This window comes from Pteropus alecto, unplaced genomic scaffold (genome assembly GCF_000325575.1).
Source record: "Pteropus alecto unplaced genomic scaffold, ASM32557v1 scaffold106, whole genome shotgun sequence".
NCBI classification, from domain to species: domain Eukaryota; kingdom Metazoa; phylum Chordata; class Mammalia; order Chiroptera; family Pteropodidae; genus Pteropus; species Pteropus alecto.
Window position 1 is genome coordinate 19,085,538 of NW_006442103.1, and position 21,825 is coordinate 19,107,362.

At 43.8% G+C, this 21,825-nt stretch overlaps 1 protein-coding gene and 1 pseudogene across 4 annotated transcripts in view; one reads left to right on the forward strand and one right to left on the reverse strand.

Moving 5' to 3' along the window:
• The window catches only part of PIP5K1A (phosphatidylinositol-4-phosphate 5-kinase type 1 alpha), a 36,370-nt gene that overhangs the window by 11,131 nt on the left and 3,414 nt on the right, over window positions 1–21,825 (forward strand). For 2 of the 4 annotated variants that reach the window (XM_015595447.2, XM_006919765.2), the window contains exons 2-13: window positions 8,609–8,640; window positions 10,165–10,245; window positions 12,015–12,145; window positions 12,574–12,691; window positions 12,865–13,017; window positions 13,694–13,993; window positions 16,470–16,675; window positions 17,421–17,504; window positions 18,305–18,353; window positions 18,551–18,635; window positions 19,655–19,801; window positions 19,991–20,120. In XM_015595447.2, the coding sequence (XP_015450933.1) occupies window positions 8,629–8,640; window positions 10,165–10,245; window positions 12,015–12,145; window positions 12,574–12,691; window positions 12,865–13,017; window positions 13,694–13,993; window positions 16,470–16,675; window positions 17,421–17,504; window positions 18,305–18,353; window positions 18,551–18,635; window positions 19,655–19,801; window positions 19,991–20,120 (1,496 nt within the window). In that variant the 5' untranslated portion in view covers window positions 8,609–8,628. The remainder of the gene's footprint in view (window positions 1–8,608; window positions 8,641–10,164; window positions 10,246–12,014; window positions 12,146–12,573; window positions 12,692–12,864; window positions 13,018–13,693; window positions 13,994–16,469; window positions 16,676–17,420; window positions 17,505–18,304; window positions 18,354–18,550; window positions 18,636–19,654; window positions 19,802–19,990; window positions 20,121–21,825) is intronic. The other 2 variants (XM_006919766.2, XM_006919767.2) reach the window with 2 other exon arrangements.
• Window positions 5,758–5,863, reverse strand: LOC112469079 (annotated as a pseudogene).

Sequence of the window (21,825 nt, forward strand, 5' to 3'; positions counted from 1 at the left end):
CTCTTTTTTTCTTTGAAGACCTCTGGCTCCCAATCTTATCAGCCAAGACACCCCCTAAGAGTGGCATTCTGGTAGTATTTGGTAGGTCATTGAGTTGAGTCTCTGGGATTGCATCTCTATGACCTGTTTAGGCACAACTCCAGTTGTCTGAGGAATGTACATCCGGCCAGCTTCTAGTGTCCCCAAATTATATGTGTGCTTCAAACATCGAAGTCAGTCATACACTGCCTCTTAGTTTCTCGGCTGGTGGATGACGTCATCTCATCTCCGTCGGAAATGCTTCTGCTCTGAAAGCACAGGGAGAGGCTCTGGTATTAAGGTCACCGTTTTGTTCCACACACTAGGGAGAAAAACAATTCTTATTTCGGAGCTGTTTACTGTCTGAAAATATCTTTGTTTCAGTGATCTCTTTTAAGGCCAACTCATTTCCCCCTCTGAAGTCTGCCTTTTTCATACTTTTCAGAATTAAACTAGTGGTTTTTCTCTTTCTATACATTTTCTCCTTCCTTTCAATAGCGAATCATAGTCTCCAGTGGTTTAGTAGTAGTAGCAAATTTATGGAGAGTCACAGTGGTGTTTTGCTAGAAACCGGCCCCTCCATTACTTTTTTCATCACTAACACAGTTCAGAGTGGGGCTGAGGACCACAATGGAATGCTTCCTTAAGACTAGTCCAGGGTTACTCAGAAAAATTTTCTGCGACATGATGTGATGATTCAAGTTTGTATTTTAGCAAGAATCGATTGAGTCGTTTCCACTTTGTCACTTGACTTGGCCAGTTCAGCTGTTTTGAAATTATTCTGGTAACATTAAAGATTTCCTAGCTTATTTTTGTAATTTAGAGGCTAGATCTTTTTTTTTTTTCCTTCAAGTCTTGTCATCAAGGAGTTATACTGAAATTAGGTACCCCTGTTTTATAGGAGAATATCGATATTCTGATGGACACAAAAAGTAAACCTCTTCATAGAATCTATATATATGCTGATGTAGGTTTGTTTCAGGTTGGACAGACATCTCAAAGTATGTAGTCGAGAAAGTTGCGTGTTTAAGAATCATGCTTATTTGTAGCTTGGGATTGTCAGCAGCATTCGAGGCATTTTCACATTTTTCTTTCTAGTCTGTCTCTGCAGCAGCGTAATAGAACTGTAATGAGCTTGAGTTAATGTGTGGGGCAGGGAGTGATGTCGATCTGTGTGTATGGAACTGTTTAAGTGGTGGCTTACTGGGGATAATGGGTTATAAAGCAGTGAGAATGACAATAAAGCCAACTGTGTGTATCTCTTTTCTTTAATTGTTAAAGTATCTATGTAATTATTTGTTATAGAAAATTTATATAGCTATAGATAGAAATTTAAAATTATAAAAACCTAACCCCACTATTCAATATAGTCATATTTTAACACTTCGATATATGATCTTTAAGAGCTTTTCTATATGTATAAATACATGTGAATTTATAAATGTGTTTTTTAAAAATATTATATGCTATATAATTTTTTAATTTTTTCCAACAACTTATTGTGACATCCTATCCATAAATATACATAAAAATAATGGTTATATAGTATTCCATTTTATGACCATACCACAATTTATATTACTGATCCTCTGTTGTTCATGCAGATTCTTTGCAATTATAATATCTATTCAATCATAGTTATTTACAGTGCTGCATTAAATATCTGTATATGTATGTATGTATGTATCTATCTATCTATCTATCTATCTATCTATCTATCTTTGTCCACTTGAGTAATTGTTTCCTTAGGATAAATTGCCACTTCGGGGTCAAATTGTACACATTTGCTTTTAAGGCTTTTGGCTACATATTGCCAAATTGCCTTCCAAGATTGGAAAATCCTCAAATAAAATATATACATACATTTTTTAAAAGATTAGAAACCTGCATGCAAAGGAGTTTTGTACCTGAAAAATTTTTGCCAATCTGATATCACTCCACAATGAATGATTTGGGTTACAAGTTTTATGACCACTCTTGCAATTTTTCTGTGAGAACTTCTCTCGTTTTTTAGACATTTACCTACAACTGCAAAAAATTATCTCACATTTCACAGTGTTGCACTGGGGATCGGGCCATATCCTGTTCATAATTTTAAACTTTAGAGCCTTTTAAATGATATACTTATTCTGCTGTAAGCAAGTAGAACTTCAGAAGTTAAGTGAAAACTTTCTGTTTTTCCTCATTTAGGTTTCAACTTTCAGTGCTGTGGGGTCCAGCGTAAGAGAGGTAGATCTGATGTGTATCTGTACTGAAGAAGCATGAGTGTGCAGTAACTAGCAGCCAGCTCCTCTTCCCCATAACAAGTACAGACTTTTTGTAGTAGTAGTACGTACATGGTCTTCCTCTGAGAAGGCTGTGGATGTCTTACAAGCTAAATTTTCTTTAGCTCCCATTTTCCTCTGCCCTCTCCAGAAAGGATGCTGTCTTAACTTAGAAGTATCTTTTCTCACAATTCCACCATATAATATGAATCAGTCAACTACCTTTTGCCTCCCTCAAAATCTTCCCATAACTTCGTTTCTTTTTGTTTTAGTAAATGAGTGTCTTTCTTTTTTCTGCTGTACCTCTCATATCCCCTGACCCTTCCCATCCTGTGGATGGGGTTTCGTAATTCACAATGGTGATAATAATTGCTTGTATTTATAGAGTATATATTTTATGTTAAATGCTGTACATGGCTTAGTTCTGATAATGGCCCTATGAGGTCCATGTTATTATTTCTCCATTTTATAGATGAGGTAACCAAGGCCTAGAGAGTGTTAATAAACTTATTCAAGGTCACCTAGTTAGTAAATGGTTGACCTTACATTCAAACCTAGCAACCCTAGGTGTTCTGATTTTAGAGCCCACATTCCTGCCCACTGTGTGGTTGTTGCTCCCTCACTAATCTCAAAGTCTGTGTGTCAACTAACTTAGCAGATTAAATATTTGTTGTTGAGTGGGTATGACTGAACTAGTAGTCCTTGGTGAAGGAGAAGAGTAAAGAAGAGCACTTTCCCTTCTGACTTTAGGCCGCCTAAAGAAGCAAGAACATTCTGAGCTCCTCTGTGCCTAGTATGTAGAGTTATTAATCATTCCTTCAGAAAATATTTTAGAAGTCAATATGGATTTATGCCGATTTGGTAACTGATTCTGCAGTCAATTCCAAGGTCCCTAAAACAATAAACAAAAGAGTTTGTCTGTCAGATGCCTTCTTTTTGTCCATTACAAATTCAGAAATCATAAGCCTTAAGCCTTTAATCACAGCAAGTCATGGTCCTGCATATACCCAAAAGAAAACCAATCTGAGATGAATGGAGCTCCCCCTCCCCCTCTGTTAAATTTGTTGATGTCATTGCAAAGACAAAAGGTACTTTCTGCTACTAGTGAGGACCTATTACTACTAGTTGCCTTGGTGCTTTCTTGACCTGCCTAGACTCTAATTGACCAGGAAATCGAAAACAGAAGATGGTTTAGAAAAAAATAATTGAATTGATGGTTAGGAATATGGATTCCAATTCTGGCTGTCACCGCCTTTGCTCTCTGATTTTGAGCACATCCATTATGCTCTATGCTGTTATTTATAAAAGAAGATTAGACTAAAAATCTTAAAGTCCCTTTCCGAATGATTTTTTTTCATCATATAAGTAGTTATTGAGTTGTTAGCTTGAAAATGGGCCAGTAGCTTCACTTGTGGCTAAAAGAGCTAAGTTCTCCACTCGTTTTATTTAAAAGACAGCTTTCATTGACAGGTGTAGATTCCAGCCAGTCTGAGCATGCCCCAGCTAGGTGGGGGGAAAAAATTCCCAAAGCGAATACACCTTGCTTCTCTAGGTCTTTCACATTTTCTTCTTTCTGCAGAGGAACTAGGCCTCGAAGTCACCATGGTTGGCTCTGTATCATCTATTGACACACTCAGAAATACGTTATTTGAATCATTTTTTCTGATGCAACTTGTTTGTCATAGCTTTATTCTTTGCTTCCAGTAGAGCAATATTTGCTAGTTGTTAAGAATGCTTTTTGGTCCAGGGCCCATTAATAAGTAGGAATCCCATAATCATGAAAGAAACAAACTGTGGACATGAATGGTGAAGTTAGTAAACTACAAAAACAATTTCACTGTTAGAACTTCATCCCTGATGCTCACTTTTACTAGAGAAAACCTCACAAAAAGAAGCCAGCTCAGATGAAGAAGCTTGATTATCCATATTGCTTTCTTTCCTTCTGTGGTATTTTTTTCTTGAACTTTTCATTATAAAAATCTTCAGACATGTACAAAGTAGAGATAGTGTAATGAACCTCATGTACCTATCAACTAGCTTCAACAGCAACGTTTTGCCAGTCTTGTTGCATCTATTCTTCAGGCCCCCACCACCACCCCCTGGGATATTTTAAAGCAAACTTAGTTCCTTATGCGATTTCAGCCATAAATACTTCAGAATGTATTTCTACAGATAAGGCCTCTTGGAGCTGGGGGAGGGGGCAGGGGAGAGAAAGAGGGAGTTGTAACATAACCACAGTAGCATTGTCACAGCTACAAAATTAACAATAGTTATTTAATTTCTCAAAGATCCTGTCTCAGAAATCTTTCTGGGCTTATTTTCTAATCAGTATCCAGACAAGTTTCACACATTGTATTTGGTAGATATGTTTCTTAAGTCTTTAATTAAAACAGTTCCCACACTCTGTAGTGTTGTTTTGAGGGCTAAACGAGATACGTTTTTAAGGTTTTAAAATTTATATTTATAAAAATATAAATCGGTCAGTGGAAAGAAACAGCCTTCCTGCTAAAAACATGTCAGCATTTCAGTTTAGTCCTCTAGTCAGCATTAAGGTAAAATAGGAGAACGTGGAGATGCCCAAGTGATGGAGAAACAAGCGGAACTGTTGTGCGCTCCAGTGGGTCAGGAACATAGCTCCACCCGGAGTGCCTGGCGTAATTCCTGACACATAGCAGATGATCAGTAAGTAGTTGTTGAATAAATGAACGGAGGGGAGCAGCTACATTGAACTGGTCCTGAGATGTGTTAAAATTGAGCCAGTGAGGGCAAGCTGGTCTGGGACCTCTTCTACAGTGTTTATAGCCAGGCTGTCTAGAGCTACCCTTGGGTAAAGTGCTCTACTTGTAGCACAGGCCACATTTCCTGGTGTGGACTGGTGACAGTGTAGGCATACTAATAATACTTCAGAGTTTTGACTTAGATAGGGAGAGGCGGGTCCCAAATTTCTCAGAAGAAAGCCTTTTCCCTGAGAAAAGTAAATTTTCACATTGGAACTCTGCCCTCTGCTCAATTTTCCTACCCAAAAAGAGAATGATATGTGTGGATCATGGATATGGATTATAAAATGATAAAATATCCTTATCAGAGAGTATGTTTCACACAGATGCTAGAAAACGGAATTTCCGTTGAATAATATTCCAGTCTTGTCCACAGGGTTGAATCTCATTCCTCTTAAGCATCGGCTGGATGGCAGCACCGAGCCAGTGTCAATATGCTCAGCTGGTCTTCTCTTTCTCTCTTTTTTTTTTTTCCACTTCTCTTCCTCCTTCCCTTCTCTCTGCTTTTCTTTTTCTTTTCTGTACTTAATGGACTTCCTCAGTAGACGATTTCTCATTGGCAAAGCTTTGGGCCACTTGGTCAACAGCCCTTAGCAGACGGTACCTGGTTCCCTGAAATGCCACTATGTTCGTCTGTTGAGTTTCTGGACCAAGCTGGGTATTAGAGCATTTTTTTTTTTTTTAATTATTACTATTTATGCCTACAGCACCTGGTCTTCCATCCAAGTACTAACCAGGCCCGACCCTGCTTAGCTTCCGAGATCAGATGGGATCGGGCTTGTTCAAGGTGGCATGGCCGTAGACCGTGGGCCGTGGCTCCACTGGGGCGCAAACCTAGGACCTTCTGCGTATAAAGCAGACGTGCTAACCACTACAGTATGGAACCATGTCCTAGAGTAACCTTGGTCAAATTCTTTAGGTCTTTTTCTCTTCCCTTCCATTCTACTTTGGTAGTTTGGAGCTCTGATCTGTGCTTACGGGCCAAAACTTCAGGCAAGGAAGAAAATTATTCTTGGGTCTGGATTCTCCTTTTCCCTGTGTTACTTGGTCTGATTATTATTATTTACACCCAGTATCTAACTGCTTCAGCTATAGTGTTATTGGGATTAATCTCAGCTTTATAGTTGAAGATAGCTAAGCAGTTGGCATCAGAGTTCCACTAAGAAGTACCCCCACCCTCATTCTGGGTACTTTGCAAAAGTCGGTGGCCCTAGAGCTACATGTTTATGTGTAAAACCAGGAAAGGTAGCAAAGTTGAACTTTTTAGGGAGTAAGAAAGCCCCAAACCTAATCTCTGCCTTGAAATCACTTATCTCTCCCCTTCCCCGCCCCCCGCACCCCTTTGTTTAACTTCGTCCAGTTACTCCATGCACATGGAGGAGGTTATTTTCAAGGTGACACTGTCAGACTAGGACTGGATGTTGGCTCTCTGGTTCTGCCAGATCCCTTCCAAACCAAGAAGTCCACAATCAGTGTTTGTCTTCCCTACTGAAAGCATACATTTTCTCCTTGAGAATCATTTTCTGAAGCTGCTTGTATGGGGCCGGTGGGGTGGGGGTGGGGCTGAGGGGTTTGGGAGGAGCCAAGTACTTTGCCCTGCTAATTAGAATTTCATAAAGGTCTAGGTAATTGAACATTAAACCTTGCTGTGAGCCCACCTTTGCTCTTGCATTAGAAATCATGTATAACAACATGTCTGGCACTTTACAGCCCATAAAGTACTTTGATTTAGCTTATCTCATTTAATCTTTACATAACCTTCTGATACAGGTTTCTCTCTCCTTTTTTAGTTATTTGTAGAGAACAATTTACCTGCTATAACAGGAATTTGAACCCAGGTCTTCTGATATTTAAATAGCTCAGCTTGTTGACTTGTTCTTATCTAAAAAGTTGTGAGATAAGAAGTTTCGACTATTTTTTATTGGTGGACACCTTAAATTTCGCAGTAAGTCAGTAGCAGTTTTAATATAAATTGAGTCATCTTGCCTTGTTGTTCCTTGGGGTTCCAGTCCTGGTTGACCTGGTTTTTCACCCAGCTGAAGTCGACCTTGTTGAAGAAGCATCCTACAAAAAGTGTAGATTATTGGACTCGGCTGTTTTTCCAGTTTTCTGGGCCATTTTATGCAGAATGTCTTCCTAACAGCTAGGTGACATTTCCTTGCCTCTTTTTTGGAAAGAGAAATGAAAACCATCTGTTCTTTTTTTTTTTTTTTTTTTGGTCACCCTGACTCACCACAAGGAATAAAATTTGCTGCTCTGCTTGTTGGTACCAGAAGTACTTGGTCTTCGGCCTTTGCACTGAGGGCTGTCATATCATAGCCTCTCCTCTGAGCTCAGCTGTATTCTGAAGGTCTCAGGGTGTTTAACCAGTTTGTCCTAAACAGTCATAATAGATGGCGGTGTTGCTCATCTTTATCTGATGGCCCTTAATCCTAAGTGTCTCACCATTAATCTTTATACAGGAACTGGTATTTCTCCTCAGGTATTAACTTATATTATCGAAGGTTCATCCCATTTGGACTCCTTTTTATTTTTCTTTAATATGGCTAATCTTTATTCCCTTTGAATTCTTTAGAGCTAGATTGAAGTGATATACTGATAGACTTTGAATAAAGGCCAACATTCTCCAGGATAAAAAGAGAAGGCAGGTCTGTCTTCCTGAGTGATCATGTGTCTTCAGTGTGATCATGGATGAAGGTTATGGGAGTGGCAAACCCTTAAGAATTGATTTACCCTTTCAGAGTAGATTTTTCTATAGATACGTTCTTTTAGTCACTTTCTAAACATACTTATTCTTGAAATCGTTCCTAAAGTTAAATAGATAAAAGTCATAAATGATAATTACGAGATTTAACTATACACTTGTCTTACACATCTACTCTGATTAAGTATTTAGTAAGTAAAACTTACTTTAGTATGTAAATGCCAACAAATTCCTGTTGAGTTTGCAGCAGAAATCAAGCTGAGGCTGAGCGATGCAGAATCAGTTTCTGCCGGCACTGAATGCCTTTTCATTATTTCGACATTGCATTTTCTCCTCCTCAGTCTCTTCATCTCCATAGATCAACTCTTCACCTTTTTTCTGAAATAGTTAATAGAGTGAAGCACTACAGATGTGCTCTAAAAGTCCTTACCCCTTTATTTTACTTCTGCAGGAAAAGTTAATCAGGTCTCATACTCCCCAGTTAGTCTTGGGGGATTTCATATTAATCCTTTCTCTTTCTGCCATGTTATCAGATGAGACCCTCAGACTCTGATGGTTAAATATATCAAGAACAGATATATTGCCCAGAGAAAATATGAACACTGGAGTAAGAAGGCAGACTAGAACAAGAATGGAATGTGCTTAAGGGCTCTGTGAATATGAAGGAGGAAGAAGAAGGGACATTTAAAACCTATCCAAAAGGATCTGGTATCACAGAGCAAGAGGCCGGAGCTCATTGTCAGGTTTAGTTTGACTCAAACCCTGATTGTTTCAGTGTGTGTGATAAGAGGTTGTGTGAGTGTGTGTCCACACACTTATGATCGTGTTTTCTTTTGTTTTAACAGTATCTGGAGTCAAGAGATCCATGACATCTGAGGTAAGTTTCATATCGATACAGTGATTCTAAAACTTTGATTCTGGGGTAGAAGGGTTCCTGTTTATGACATCCTTGTTTTCCCCCTGCTTGGGTCTTAGGAGCTGGACAGGGTTCTTAAATCTCTTTGGTAAACTAGAAATTATACAACTCTACTTTTGTTGCAGTTTATTATGGACATTACTAATAGCTCACATTTATTGAGTATTTTTTAATACACCAGATGCAGCATACCAAAGAGTAAATGTACCCAAGTGCCCTTTAGTAGATATTCGTGTTTATTCCTTCAGACAACAACTGTGAGGGAAGTACTGTTGTTACCCATGTTTTACCGATGAAGAAAGCGAGAATTAGAGGGTCCATAGCTTGCCCATCATTAATAAGTGGGGTTAATAAGTCTGAGATTCAAACCCAGACAGTCTAGCACTAAAGCCCACTCTCTTGTTTTGCTGTTACTACTTCCTGCTTGTGTAGCTTCAGTGAATTTGAATAACTACTTTTAACCAAACAGAAGCTGTTGATTTCCTGTTTTTCTTTTCTGTGCAGGATATTTTCTATTTGCTTACCTTTCTTCCCATAAAGTATTTCCCAGCCCTCTTCTCATTTCTTGCCTCTCCTGGGTTTGTGATGGGGCCTCAGAATGCGGGCCCTTTGGCCTGGAATTTTAGGCTTTTCTGGTAGAACAGCTTCCAAGATCTGTGAGGTTATACAGGGTTTTCCGGCTAAGGGCCTTAGTGAGAAGAGTATACTTGAATATCAGGCCCTAAGATTGTGACATCCTGTTTCCACTAGTCTTTTTGCCTTCTGGCTTATTCACTTAATGAGTATTGACGTCATGAAGAATATCTTCCTGTCTGTTGTGCTGGCGTCAGGCTCTGTTGTACTGGTTCTGCTCCATCCTTATTCCAGAGACTGTCATGTGAGTGGAAAACAAAGCCATCTCACGTTCTCAGGAATCTCTTCGAGGCACTGAGGCCCCTCTCTCAGAGGAGTCGTCTTACAGCCTCAGCCTTTTAATTTCCAGGTTCGCAGTACCTGCATTTACTAGTGGCTAGATCATTTCTGTTGAATTCAGTTTAAGCAATTAGTGTTCAGATTGGGTTGAAGGTTAGTAATTTCTGAAAGGAAACGAGTGAAAAAAGGGATCTGTGGAACTCTACTTCCAACCTGGCTTGATTTTGTGAACCGAGGTTTATCCTTTTTTCTGGGGCTGCTATTTCCTACTCCTCCTGTTTCTGCTTTTCTTTAATGATATTTGTTTTTACTTTCTACATCATCTTTCTGAGGACCAAACATGAAATAGTCTCCCTCGGGGGTTTTCTTCTGTGTTCTTCGAGCCAGTTAATTCACTGGGAAGCAACACTGTGGCGGTGTGTTTGCATGGGGTGGGTCTTCTGAAGGTTTTATGAATGTTTATATCCTGAAAAGGATATGTCGAGTACTCTGGTTTGTTTAATATACTATCACTGTAGCTGTTTGGTGTATTATTTGTGAATTACGTGCTAATCTTGACTCTTCTTTTTCTAGGCGCCTTGTGCCTCTGGCATGCCCATCAAAAAAATAGGCCACCGAGGTGTTGATTCCACAGGAGAGACAACATATAAAAAGGTATGTCGGGGTGGAACCCTTTCATCTCACTCCAAGAAGGGATAGTTCTGTTCCCTTGATATTATTCTCCATATTCTATCCCATTTCTTAATAGCCTAAGCTTTTGCACAAGAGCTGTTACACATCTCTGACTTCAGAGTTTACTTCACAAAAGGTGAAGTACTATCTCCCATCTGTATGTCTATGTTTAAATGAGAATGTTTTTAACAGACAAATCTGGTGTTGGGTGCTATCTCACTGAGCTGGAAATGTTGGATTTCCTTGTTGGATATAAACACATCACATGTCCCCAAGGCTCTTCTTTCCTTGCTCCAGGGAACCATGCCTCTTGAAGTTTATCTTTCCTCCAGTGCTGAATGTATACAAAACGAAGGCCAGATCCCACCTAGCTTGGTGATACAGAAATAGAACAGCAGGTTGAGTGTTTTTCTTTCTTTCCTTGTGGGCTTTTTTTTTTTTTTTTTTAAGAACGTAGTTTCAACTGGTGAATAAGGCCTAGAACACCTGCTTTTTGAGTTTTCAAATGGATTGAAAAGATAGTAATAATAACCAAGAAGAGAAAGTTGATCTGGTGAAGGAAAAACAGGAGAAAAGCATACTGGATGGTCCTGGTTCGTCAGTCCTGGACCAGTTTGGAGACTCTTAGGCTTCCCAAGGGACAATGTTCATCCTCCCATTTAGCATCTGTACCTTGTCCGGTATAGGGTGTAAGATTTCTAAGAGCCCTGTTTCTGGCCCACATAAATTTTTCTTGTCTGTCCTTTGCCTTTATTGCATTGTTCCAAATAATAGCGTAGATTGACTCTCTTGGTCAGGGACCTAACTCTCCCCAGGAATGTGTTCTAAAGGCCCAGTGTCAATTCAACAGACATTTATTGAGCTCTTTTTTATGTGCTGAACATTGAGATAAAAAGATGAGTTTCTAATGCCCAATGAGGACTAAGTAGAGCTAAAAGTAATACCTGTTGAGGGTTAGGGGTGAAGGAAATCACTTAGAACAAAACTGTCCAATAGAACTTGCTGCAGTGACTGAAATGTCCTGTGTCTGTGTTATCCAGTATGGTAGTCATGCTTGAAAATGGTCAGTCAGACTGAAGAAGTGAATTTTTAATTTTAATTAACTTAAAAATATATAGCCATATGTGGCTAATGGCTGCTGTAATAGCACAGATCTAGGTGATGCGACATTTTTCCATGGGATTGGAATCCAAGATGGTAAGAGTGGAGCTCTTGCCTTTGTGTTTTGACCATAGTATGATAATTTTAAATCTAAACACTTCTCAGAAATTGAGTCTTTTCAGGCTTTCTTCTTCAATTAGGAGTCTTTTGTTTGTTTGTTTTGCCACTCTTTAGGCCCTGCCTTAGAGGACTGAAGGTTCTACAGCCAGGTAGCCAATCAGAATATCAGTTCATTTTAGGTACATTCTCTATCAGATGAATAAAATGTATCCGGGTGAAGGAACTGTTGGAGTGAGACCTGCCATTGTTCTCTGAAGACAGTGTATCTTCCAAATACAGATATGGATGGGCGGGGGCACCTTGGTTTGCTCAGGCTGGCTAGAACAGTACCACCTTTGCTACTCTGTATCTTCCTGCCCTTCCACTCTTTGCCAGGCTAAACTGCAGTGTAAAGCATGGCGATAGGCAAATGGATACCCCAGTTTAGTTTGAATAGCTAGAAGGGCATTTCATTTTCTCCTCCTGGCTCTTCCATCCTGTGATCAGATTTAATAATAGGAACTTTCTTCTCTTTTCTTTTTTGTTTGCAGACAACCTCATCAGCCTTGAAAGGTGCCATTCAGTTAGGCATCACTCATACCGTGGGGAGCCTGAGCACCAAACCGGAGCGGGATGTCCTCATGCAAGACTTCTATGTGGTGGAGAGTATCTTCTTCCCCAGGTACAGAGGGAAGGATCAGAGTGATGTCCTGGGGAGTGTGGCTTTTTCATGTTGACCTCAGGGCAGTTTTTAGGGTTCAGGTCGAATTAGACATGTGTCCAGTCCTTGACCTGATCTTAATCAGGGTGATGTGGGACTCTAGAATTTGGGGAATTCTAGAGCATTCCTTCGGGTGCTTCCATGACCTCGGGCCTGTGGAGTGAGCCCTAGAAAACAATTCCATGCATTGGATGAGAGGCAGCGTTACTCCCTGTGCCTGTGTGTTAACTCCCGTGTTGTCCCACTAAGTAACTGACTCATCCGATCCTTCTGTTCTCCCAGGAGGCATGTATTGGTCTGCCTCCAGGTAAGTCTTAAGTGTCTTACCAGATAGACTCCCTAGGTGACGGAGACTGGGAAGTTATGGCTTCTTCTGTTTAACCCGACAGCGAAGGGAGCAACTTGACGCCTGCTCATCACTACAATGACTTCCGGTTCAAGACTTATGCACCAGTTGCTTTCCGCTACTTTCGGGAGTTATTTGGTATCCGGCCTGATGATTACTTGGTAAGCTTCCAGACCTCACACCCCGGGACTCCAGTATGAGAGAGATTCTCCCAAAGGAAGACTCTCTCTCTCCGTGGCCTCGCCCTGGGTTTCCTCTAGAACAGAAGCGCATTTGTGGTTGGTTTCAGGCCTTGGGGCTTCTTAACCTTTTTGCTCTTTTCTCTCTGCCCCAGTACTCCCTCTGCAACGAGCCGCTGATTGAACTCTTTAGCTCTGGGGCTAGTGGTTCCCTCTTCTACGTATCCAGCGATGATGAATTTATCATTAAAACGGTCCAGCATAAAGAGGCGGAGTTTCTGCAGAAGCTGCTTCCAGGATACTACATGGTGAGGGGATGAGGCGCACTGGTGACCTGGTGACCTGTGCTGGACAGGCGGGGGTGGTCTGCAGCAGCCAGGCAATGTCAGCGCTTCGGTCTCAATATAGTTCATTTTGGGGCTTTTCACCCCATCTCTTTGCCACTCTATGGCTCGAAGGGGTTTTGTATATCTGTCCTATTTTAAGTGTTGTTTGGCTTAAACCGTCCTACCCAAAGGCGAGAATCAGCGATGATTTCCTATTCTGAGGCCAGCTCCTAGATTGGAAAATGAGGTTGATGACTTCCCTAGATAGTCTCTATCCAGTCTCACTCTGATTGCTTTGGGAGGTTCTGGAGAGTTAGGGAACTCTCCTTGCCCTCCCATCACACCCAAGAATATACTATACTGAGGGCTAAGAGTTAAGACTTTTTCAACGCTGTCTTGTCTTAAACCTCTCTAAAAGATTACATTCATCATACATTCAGTATCCTGACTGATAAATGTATTGGAGGATCTGTGACTGAGGTTGATGGTGATCGCATCATTAGATGTATTGGGAGATTTTAAACAAATGTGGTGTGGGCTTATGGGCATACAGATCGTACCTGAATCCTATGTAACACATGGAAGGTGGGTGAGTACTTTTGCCTTTGGGTGTCAGTGAAAATCAGCTAAACTTTCCTTTTTATTTTCGTGCCCTCAGAACCTCAACCAGAACCCTCGGACTTTGCTGCCTAAATTCTATGGACTGTACTGTGTGCAGGCGGGGGGTAAGAACATTCGGATTGTGGTGATGAACAATCTCTTACCACGGTCAGTCAAGATGCATATCAAATACGACCTCAAGGGCTCAACTTACAAACGACGGGCTTCCCAAAAAGAGCGAGAGAAGCCTCTGCCCACCCTTAAAGACCTGGACTTCCTACAAGACATCCCCGATGGTCTCTTTTTGGATGCTGACATGTACAATGCTCTGTGTAAGACCCTGCAGCGCGACTGTCTGGTGAGTTTGTCCTGCTTCCTTCTCTTTCAGACACCAAAAATCCCAGTCACTAAAACGGCTTGGTTGTTCTTTGCATCAAATCTGTGGGATTCTGCTTCACTCCATATGTCCCAGACTTCACTTAAAATAAATTTTGCACTAGATCATTGCTGTGCCTTTACATTTTTACTTCCTCCCTGTTTATCCTCCCCCATCTGGCTTTTTTTCCTTCTGTACCCACCCTGGGCCTTGTAATCGTATATGCTTTACTTTCCTACCAGCACCATCATTCCTGAGATCTTGGTCCTACCTGCCAAATCTAAATTTATAACTCGGAAGCTAGGTGTTGCCGAAGGGAGTCACACAACTGTGTCCCCCTGGCATCTCCACAGGGATCTGATATCCAGCTCCACCCGGGCCCTCAGCGTTGTTCATCAGTCTGTTTCCTCGACCTCTCAACAGAGATTTCAGATGATTGGCACACTCATCAAACCATTTTTTTAAATTAAACTTTTTTTTAAATTAAATTTATTGGGGTACCATTGGTTAACAGCATTATATAAATTTCAGAGATACAACTTTATAATATGACATTTGTACAGTCTGTTGTGTGCTCCTTCTGTCACTGTGTATCTGACCCCCTTTACGCTCTGTCTTCCCCCAAACTCCCATCCCCTTTGGTAATCACTATTCTGTTGTTCGTGTCTAGGAGTTTGCTTTTTTTTGTTTTTGTTTGTTTGGTTTGTCAAACCATTTTTAACTTCCATACCCCGGCCTTGTTTCTCAGCATACCATCTCAGCTCTCTATTCTGTTCCACCCCTTCGGCCTCTCCCTGTCACCAGTTTATAAGCATCCACACTCAGCCATCTTTAATCGCCTTCCCTCCCAACTTGCCGGCTTATTCCAGGTCAGTCCCCCTTGCCCTATAGACCCATTTTCTCCTGTTTCTTTAGGATCCTGCTTCATAACTTGCTTCTTTCTCTCCTCTGGCTCTTGCCTCTACTGGCTGTTTTCTTTCTACGTACAAATCAGCCTACCTTTTCTATATTAAGGTAGGAGAGATTTCTTTCAGTGTCTCCATTTAATGGTCCTTCTGTTTCTCCTTTTTTTTTTCTCTTATTCTTGCCTCAGCCCACTGTGCCCTGGCTTTTGCTGTCACCACTTCAGTTGAACCATTCTCCTCAGTGACTACCCAGATGCCAAATAGAGAGGACTTCTCGGCCCTATCTTGAATTTTTTGAAGCGTTTAGCAGTTGTCTATTTCCACCTTCTTAACATATCTTTTGGTTTTTGTGACCTTTTTACCTGTTGATTTTTCTACAGCTCTGATTGTTTTTTCCTTGAGCTGCTTTTGTAGGATCGGATCGTCTTCCTCTGCTCCGCATGTAATGTCCTTCCTTGCCCTTCTTGGCTTACTCCGCATCTGTTCCAGGATAATGCCTGTTGTAGTTTGGCTCCTTTGGTTGTAAGGACTAGAGACATAGAGGAGCGGAGGGTTTTTTCCAAACTGTACATAAGAATCAGCCCTGCACTCTCTTCATCCCTCTTTCCACCCACCTACCACACGGTTGAGCTGCAGCACCAAAGCGAGCTCCTGGAACTGGTGGGAGTAAACCCTTTCCCACCCTGTTCTGGTGTGAAAAGAGGGTTGAGAACTGTAGGCTACAGTCCAGGCTCCTTAATATGACATGCCACACCTGTCATCGTCTTGCCTCTACCAGCCTCTCTCATTCCCCCACCTGTCCTTTGCATCTGACGTTCTATAGTACCAAATCGTACCTCCCCGCACGCAGCATGCTGTGTCACGCCTCCAGGCCTTGCAGTGTTCCTTCCATCCTCTATGTGCTTGGACCTATTTCTTTTCTAACTTGCCCTTCACAGACCTGTGTGTGTGTCACTTTCTGACCTCCTCTCCTGCTCTTCAGGCATGGGAAGCATGTCCATTGTTGTACACATTAGACTGTACTGTATTTATTTTTACATTTGTTTTTCTTCTTAAATTTTAATATTCTTGAGGACAGAAACTCTCTGAAGTATATTTATATCCCCATAAGCAGGCACAGTGCCTACAGATCATAGGCATTCGGTAAATACTGAACTGAATTGAAGTTGATCATATGAGGTCTTGCAACAGATCTGCTCTGTCACAAAGTATACTTTTACTAGACCCTCCTTGTGGATTCTTCACAGCACAAATGTGGATTTTTTGTTCCCTTGAGTTATAATAGTCTTTTCATGAAGAGATCAAAGGAAAGCACAAACAGCGAGGGTCCTGTGAACGAGGCCTAATGTGCGTTTACTCAAAGCAAAGTGGGGATGGGGGCATATAAATGAGAGGCGACCGAGGAGGTTGATCTGCTCTTCGAGGATGAGGAGGAGGATGAGGAGGAGGAGGAGGAACAAAGGCTGGTTCCATGGTCAGCCCTGGAGGCTCACATCAAGAACAACTGGATCAGAAAAGCTAAGATCCTGATAAAAGTCCTCCCCTTCCATTAGGTGCTGCAGAGCTTCAAGATAATGGACTACAGCCTCCTGGTGTCCATCCACAACATAGATCACGCCCAGCGAGAGCCCTCGAGCAGTGAAACACAGTGTTCCACGGACACTCGCAGGCTGGCCCCCCAGAAGGCGCTCTATTCCACAGCCATGGAATCTATCCAGGGCGAGGCTCGGCGAGGTGGCACCATAGAGACCCATGACCAGTGAGTGGGCTCACAGGCACCAGAAAGGAGAGCGTAGGCTCACAGCGTTTCTTGAGGACGAGACCCAGCTTCTGGGAGGGGCAGCCTTGATTCAGCAGCTAATCGACATTAGTGCTGACGGAACATAGAATGAATGGAAGAGGAAAGGAAGAGATCTTAAATTTGGGATTTGTAGTATGGCTGGGAAGGAGAGCTATTCAGAATTAAAACATTTTTTTGAAAGTTCACTCAATCTCAGATACACGTATGTAAATTATATTAGAATTTTATCACAAACAGTTTATTTTAGATTTTATGGAAGGCGTCTTTCTCACCATAATAGATCTGTCAAAGAAGTGGTTACTGAAAGACCACAGTGTCCTGTAGGTGGTTTCACTTTTAAGGTGTCTTTTAATGTGCCTCTCAACTGAGCGTGTCTTGGTGGGCATAAATTTTATATGAAAGTACTGAGGGAGCTTAGAGTTCATTGGGGGAGCGGGCCCCAAACTGCTGAGCAGGGGCGACTTTAGATTCTCAGTGGTGGGACAGGGTGGGAGAGGCAGGCAGGTGAGCTTTGGAGAGGAGGAGGTCATGACACACACCCCAGAGCGGATCTTTGTCTGGAGGAAGGCTCTCGCTCTCCCCCCATTTTCGGAAGATGGGACAGTTGACATTTAGGTCTCAGCTCCGTGTCCCCATTTGACTCAAGGTTAGAAGCCTCTCCCTGCTAGCCGAAGACTTTCTTACGGTCCCCTGTCTTCCTCAGCATGGGCGGCATCCCCGCCCGGAACAGTAAAGGGGAGAGGCTGCTGCTGTACATCGGGATCATCGACATCCTGCAGTCCTACAGGTGAGGCGTGATCCCGGACGAGGGGGCGGGGTGCGCGCGGGTACCGCGCCTTTCTCTCTCCCGTGGCTTGTCACCAAATGCTCCCTGAGACAAGAACAGTGGGTTGTGCTGGCTGCTTACCTCCCTGGGTGTCAGATGGTGGTTTACTTCCTTGATTGTGCCTGGCTCCTGGCTGCCCACCACCTCCCCAAGCATAGCTCTGCGGGAAGCTGAGTCAGTGCTCAGAGCACCAGGGTGCCCTGCACCATCTGTCTGACTGAAAAACCTGTGAGGTGAGTCATGCTCCGCACTGGGTGCAGCTGGAAACACATTCCCCTTTTCCGTGGAGGCAAAATGAGAGGGGCGCAGTGTATCCATCTGCCTGTGGCACTGAGAGGTGGCTGCGCGGTGAGAGGGGAGCTGGGAACGTTAGGGGTCAGGCACCCGTGAGGCCTGGGAGCGCCTGCTTTACCGCTTCAGAGCATTTTCAGCTGGTTTTAACACCCTTCTCTCAGCCTTGCCCGTCTGGCCCTCCAACTCTCCTTTTACAGTAAACCTTGTCCTTGATTAGCCACCCTTTTCTCTCGGGGAGGGGGTTGGGGGGGTGGGGACAGTCAACCTCCCAGAACAGCTTTGAGCTCCACGCGGAACGAGCACTCCGTGCCCGACTCTGCAAAGCCAGCGAGATAGTGGGAGCGCGTTCCTGGCTGCGCGCTTGATGTTTTCCTGTTACCATTGCCTCTTGGACTCGCTGAAGTAGAAAACACAAGGTCGTTCGTCTAAAAACCACGTGAATGCGTGACGGACACTTTTCTTGGCAGGTTCATTAAGAAGCTGGAGCACTCTTGGAAAGCCCTGGTACATGACGGGGTGAGTAGCAGCCAGCCCGAGGCTCTCCCGCCTCCCTGACTTCTGCTTTGCCCCTCGGTTTCTTTTCCTCCGATTTCAGTCGTGGGTTCTGCCCTGCTCCTGGGGCCTCAGCCTGGGGAAAGTAGCCCCTAGACTCGCGGTCCTCGCGCTGGGCCTCCGCTGGCGCTTAGCTCTCGGCTGTCTCTTCTCCTCTGCAGGACACCGTGTCGGTGCATCGCCCGAGCTTCTATGCTGAACGATTCCAGCGTTTCATGTGCAGCACAGTGTTCAAGAAGATCCCCCGTAAGTGGCTTCTAGCAGATGACCCCCCTGGGGCTTCCTTACTCCAAGCGATGGGGGGCAGGACACTGCTGTTAGGGGACTGCCAGAGCCCGAGGCCTCTCCTGTTCTGCCCACATCCCGTGAGAGTGCTGCCCATCCTTATGTCCGTCACTTTGTCCCCGTCATTTCTGAGTTGCTGCTTTCCCCTGGGCTCTCCTTGCATGTGTCATCGAGGTGAGGGGCATTTCTGGGAAATTGGTGGGACTGCAAAAAATGCATAATGAGCATGGGATCCGTGCCATAGGCTGAGCTAGGCAGAGTCAGACTTTTGTGGACAGATAGGGAAGGATGTCACGTGTTCATTCTCCGTTCACACCTCCAGTAGCGAGTTCTCAGATTAGGATCAGATGGCTGGAGAAGCGTTTACTGATTTCTGCTCGGCAGTTGTCCTTAGTCTTCCCTCACCTTTCTCAGTGCAGAAGCGCCAGTGTTTTTCTTTCCAAACTTTCCGTGCCGCTCCGCTGGAAAATTCCAGCTGCTCCTCCCCGTCTGCTCACCATGGGCACTGCCCAGGGAGGCAGTGTGGATGGACGGCGTGTGCAGTCTTAAACATGGGGAAATCCTTCCAGAGGCTTTTCAGCATGAGGTGTAAAGTCCCACCGTGGTGCGGTGTGCGCCATACTGCGAGGAGGTAGAACAAGAGGGTCGTCTTCGTCGGGGTTAACGTAGAGATCAGGAAGCCACGGAATAGAGAACGTCTCATCAGTGGAAGCAAAGCCGTTGAGGTTGTGTGTAGAGGGGAGAGCGATGTCTGTCTCCTTTTCTCTAGGTTCTCTGCTTCTTCCCAAAGTGACGTCAGCTGAGATGTCCCTTCCTCTGAAGGGTGCTCGTAGGGTCCGTCTTTGTTGGCATTAACCCTTCTTCCTGCTTTGCTGAAAAACAAATTCGGGTTTGTGTTGGGGACGCTAGCAATTTGTGTCTGTGTCTTGGTGATGGTTTCTGAGGGGGTGCTAAGTAGGCTTTCTCTTTCCGTTTTGAAGTGAAGCCCTCTCCTTCCAAAAAGTTTCGGTCTGGCTCATCTTTCTCTCGACGAGGAGCCCCCAGCAGCAACTCCTGCGTTACTTACCAGTCATCGGTCTCTGGGGAACTCAAGGCACAAGTGACAACAAAGGCGGAAGTGGAGCCAGGTCAGAGCCAGGGCCGGGTTCCCATGTGATCGGGCCTGCCTCCCTCCTTCCTTCCGAGTCCTTGTCTGCTAGGATTTCTGCTTCTCGTTTCTGTCCAGGAAAAGCCAAGTTGCTACATATTTTTTCACTTTATTTCTCCTACCCCATTTTCTCTTCTGTTTATTGATTTTCTTCCTTTCTTTTTTCCAGGCGTCCACTTGGGTCGTCCTGATGTTTTACCTCAGACTCCACCTCTGGAGAAAGTCAGTGAGGTCTCGCCTATTCCTGACTCCTCTTCCTCACCTGTAGTTGGAGAGACTTTGCAGATGCTATGTACAAGGTTGGTTCCTTGGCTCCTGTTTCCATGTCGTCTCCTCATCTCTCTCTTTAGGTCATTGGGAATCTCTGTAACTCTGTTTTCCAAGAGATCTCTCTCTTTTGCTCTTCACTCAATTTTTTTCAGGTTCACCTTCCTGAGAGCTCATCTTTAGTGATTTAGGAAAGTGTCGATATCTCTGCATCTTTAGGAGGTGGAGGAAGCCTTTGTGTGTAGATGTTTCTGATACTGAGTGAAAATACCCCAACTAACCCTTTTTCTCCTGGCGAGTTAAGTGAGAGGTCTCGGCTTAAGATTTAAGGCTGGAAAGATTCCTGGGCAGTGAAGACAATGAATAGTCAAGCTTTCGGAAGCATTCAGTGTAAAGATTATGATTTAACTTTGTTACCTGGCGTGTTTGTTATCTATTACATCATAATAAATTATCCCAAGACTTTTAAAGATTTAAAATAACAAACAGCTACCACAGTTTCTGAGAGTCAGGAATCCAGGAGCAGCTTAGCTGGGTCCTCTGGTTAAGGTCTTTCATTGGCTGCTGACCAGGCTGTCGGCCCGGGCTGGGGTCTCATCTGAAGGCCCGGTGAGTGGAGAGGCTTCATTTCTAAGCTCATCTATGTGGTTTTTGGCAGGACTCAGTTCCCTGCTGGCTGCCGGCGGGGGGGCCTCCCTCAGTTCTTCGCCACATTGGCCTCTCGGTAGGGTGGCTCGGACAACTGGCTGCCCTCAGAGCGAGCGAGCAAGAGAGCATGCGCCTGAGCAGAAGCCAGTCTTTTTGTCACCTAATCTTAAAGTTGACGTCTCACCGCCTGTACTGCATTCTGTTCGCTAAATCTAGCCCATTCAAGAGGAAAAGATGGCACAGTGGTACAAATACCAGGAGGCAGGGCTCCTCGGGGTCCTCTTAGAAGCTGCCTGTCACAGTCCGCCCTGGGCCTCAGCGGTTCACATCCCTCCAGGAGCAAAATACATTCATTCCCTCCCATGGTCTCCAAAAGTTTGATCCCATTACAGTATCAGCTCAAAGTACAGAATTTTGTCATCTAAATTAGCTCCAGGTTTGGATGAACTTCCCAGGTGGTGTTCCTTGAGTGCTGTTCCTCCCAGTCCGTGGACCCGAGAAAATGAAGGGACGGACTATCCTCTCACCACACACCCAGCAGACAGTGGTGACACAGACGTTAGGCAACCCCGTACACTTCCTGTACAAAACATGGAGAGGGGGAGGCGCAGCGGAGTCACTGGCCCATGCTACCCAGGGTCCAGATACAGCTCTTGCTGGGTGCGGCTTCTTCAGTCATGTCCCAGTGGGACATTCTCCACGGTCTTGGCTCTGTCCTCCGGACTCTTGGTTTTGCCTTCTGAGCTTTTCTTTTTCATAAAAGCCAGAATGTGTTTGCAGCTGCGTAGTTGTCTCATCCTGTTTCTTGCCAGTAGAACTTTGGGGGTCCAGTGGTCTCTCGTCATTTTGCACTATTTCTGTTCCTTTCAGTCCAAGCCGGTAATGTTTCTGTTGACATTATACTCTCAAAGGCTGTGCGGGCCTCCCCTGAGTCTCATTGGGATTTATTCCATTAGACAAAAGTCATACGCACAAATACCTTCTTAATAGGCCCTGTGCTGCTTAGAGACCCCGTTGCTGAGGGGATCCAGGACATGATCTTTTTGCATGTTCTGAACGGTCTTTATTTACTTACTTACTTATTTATTT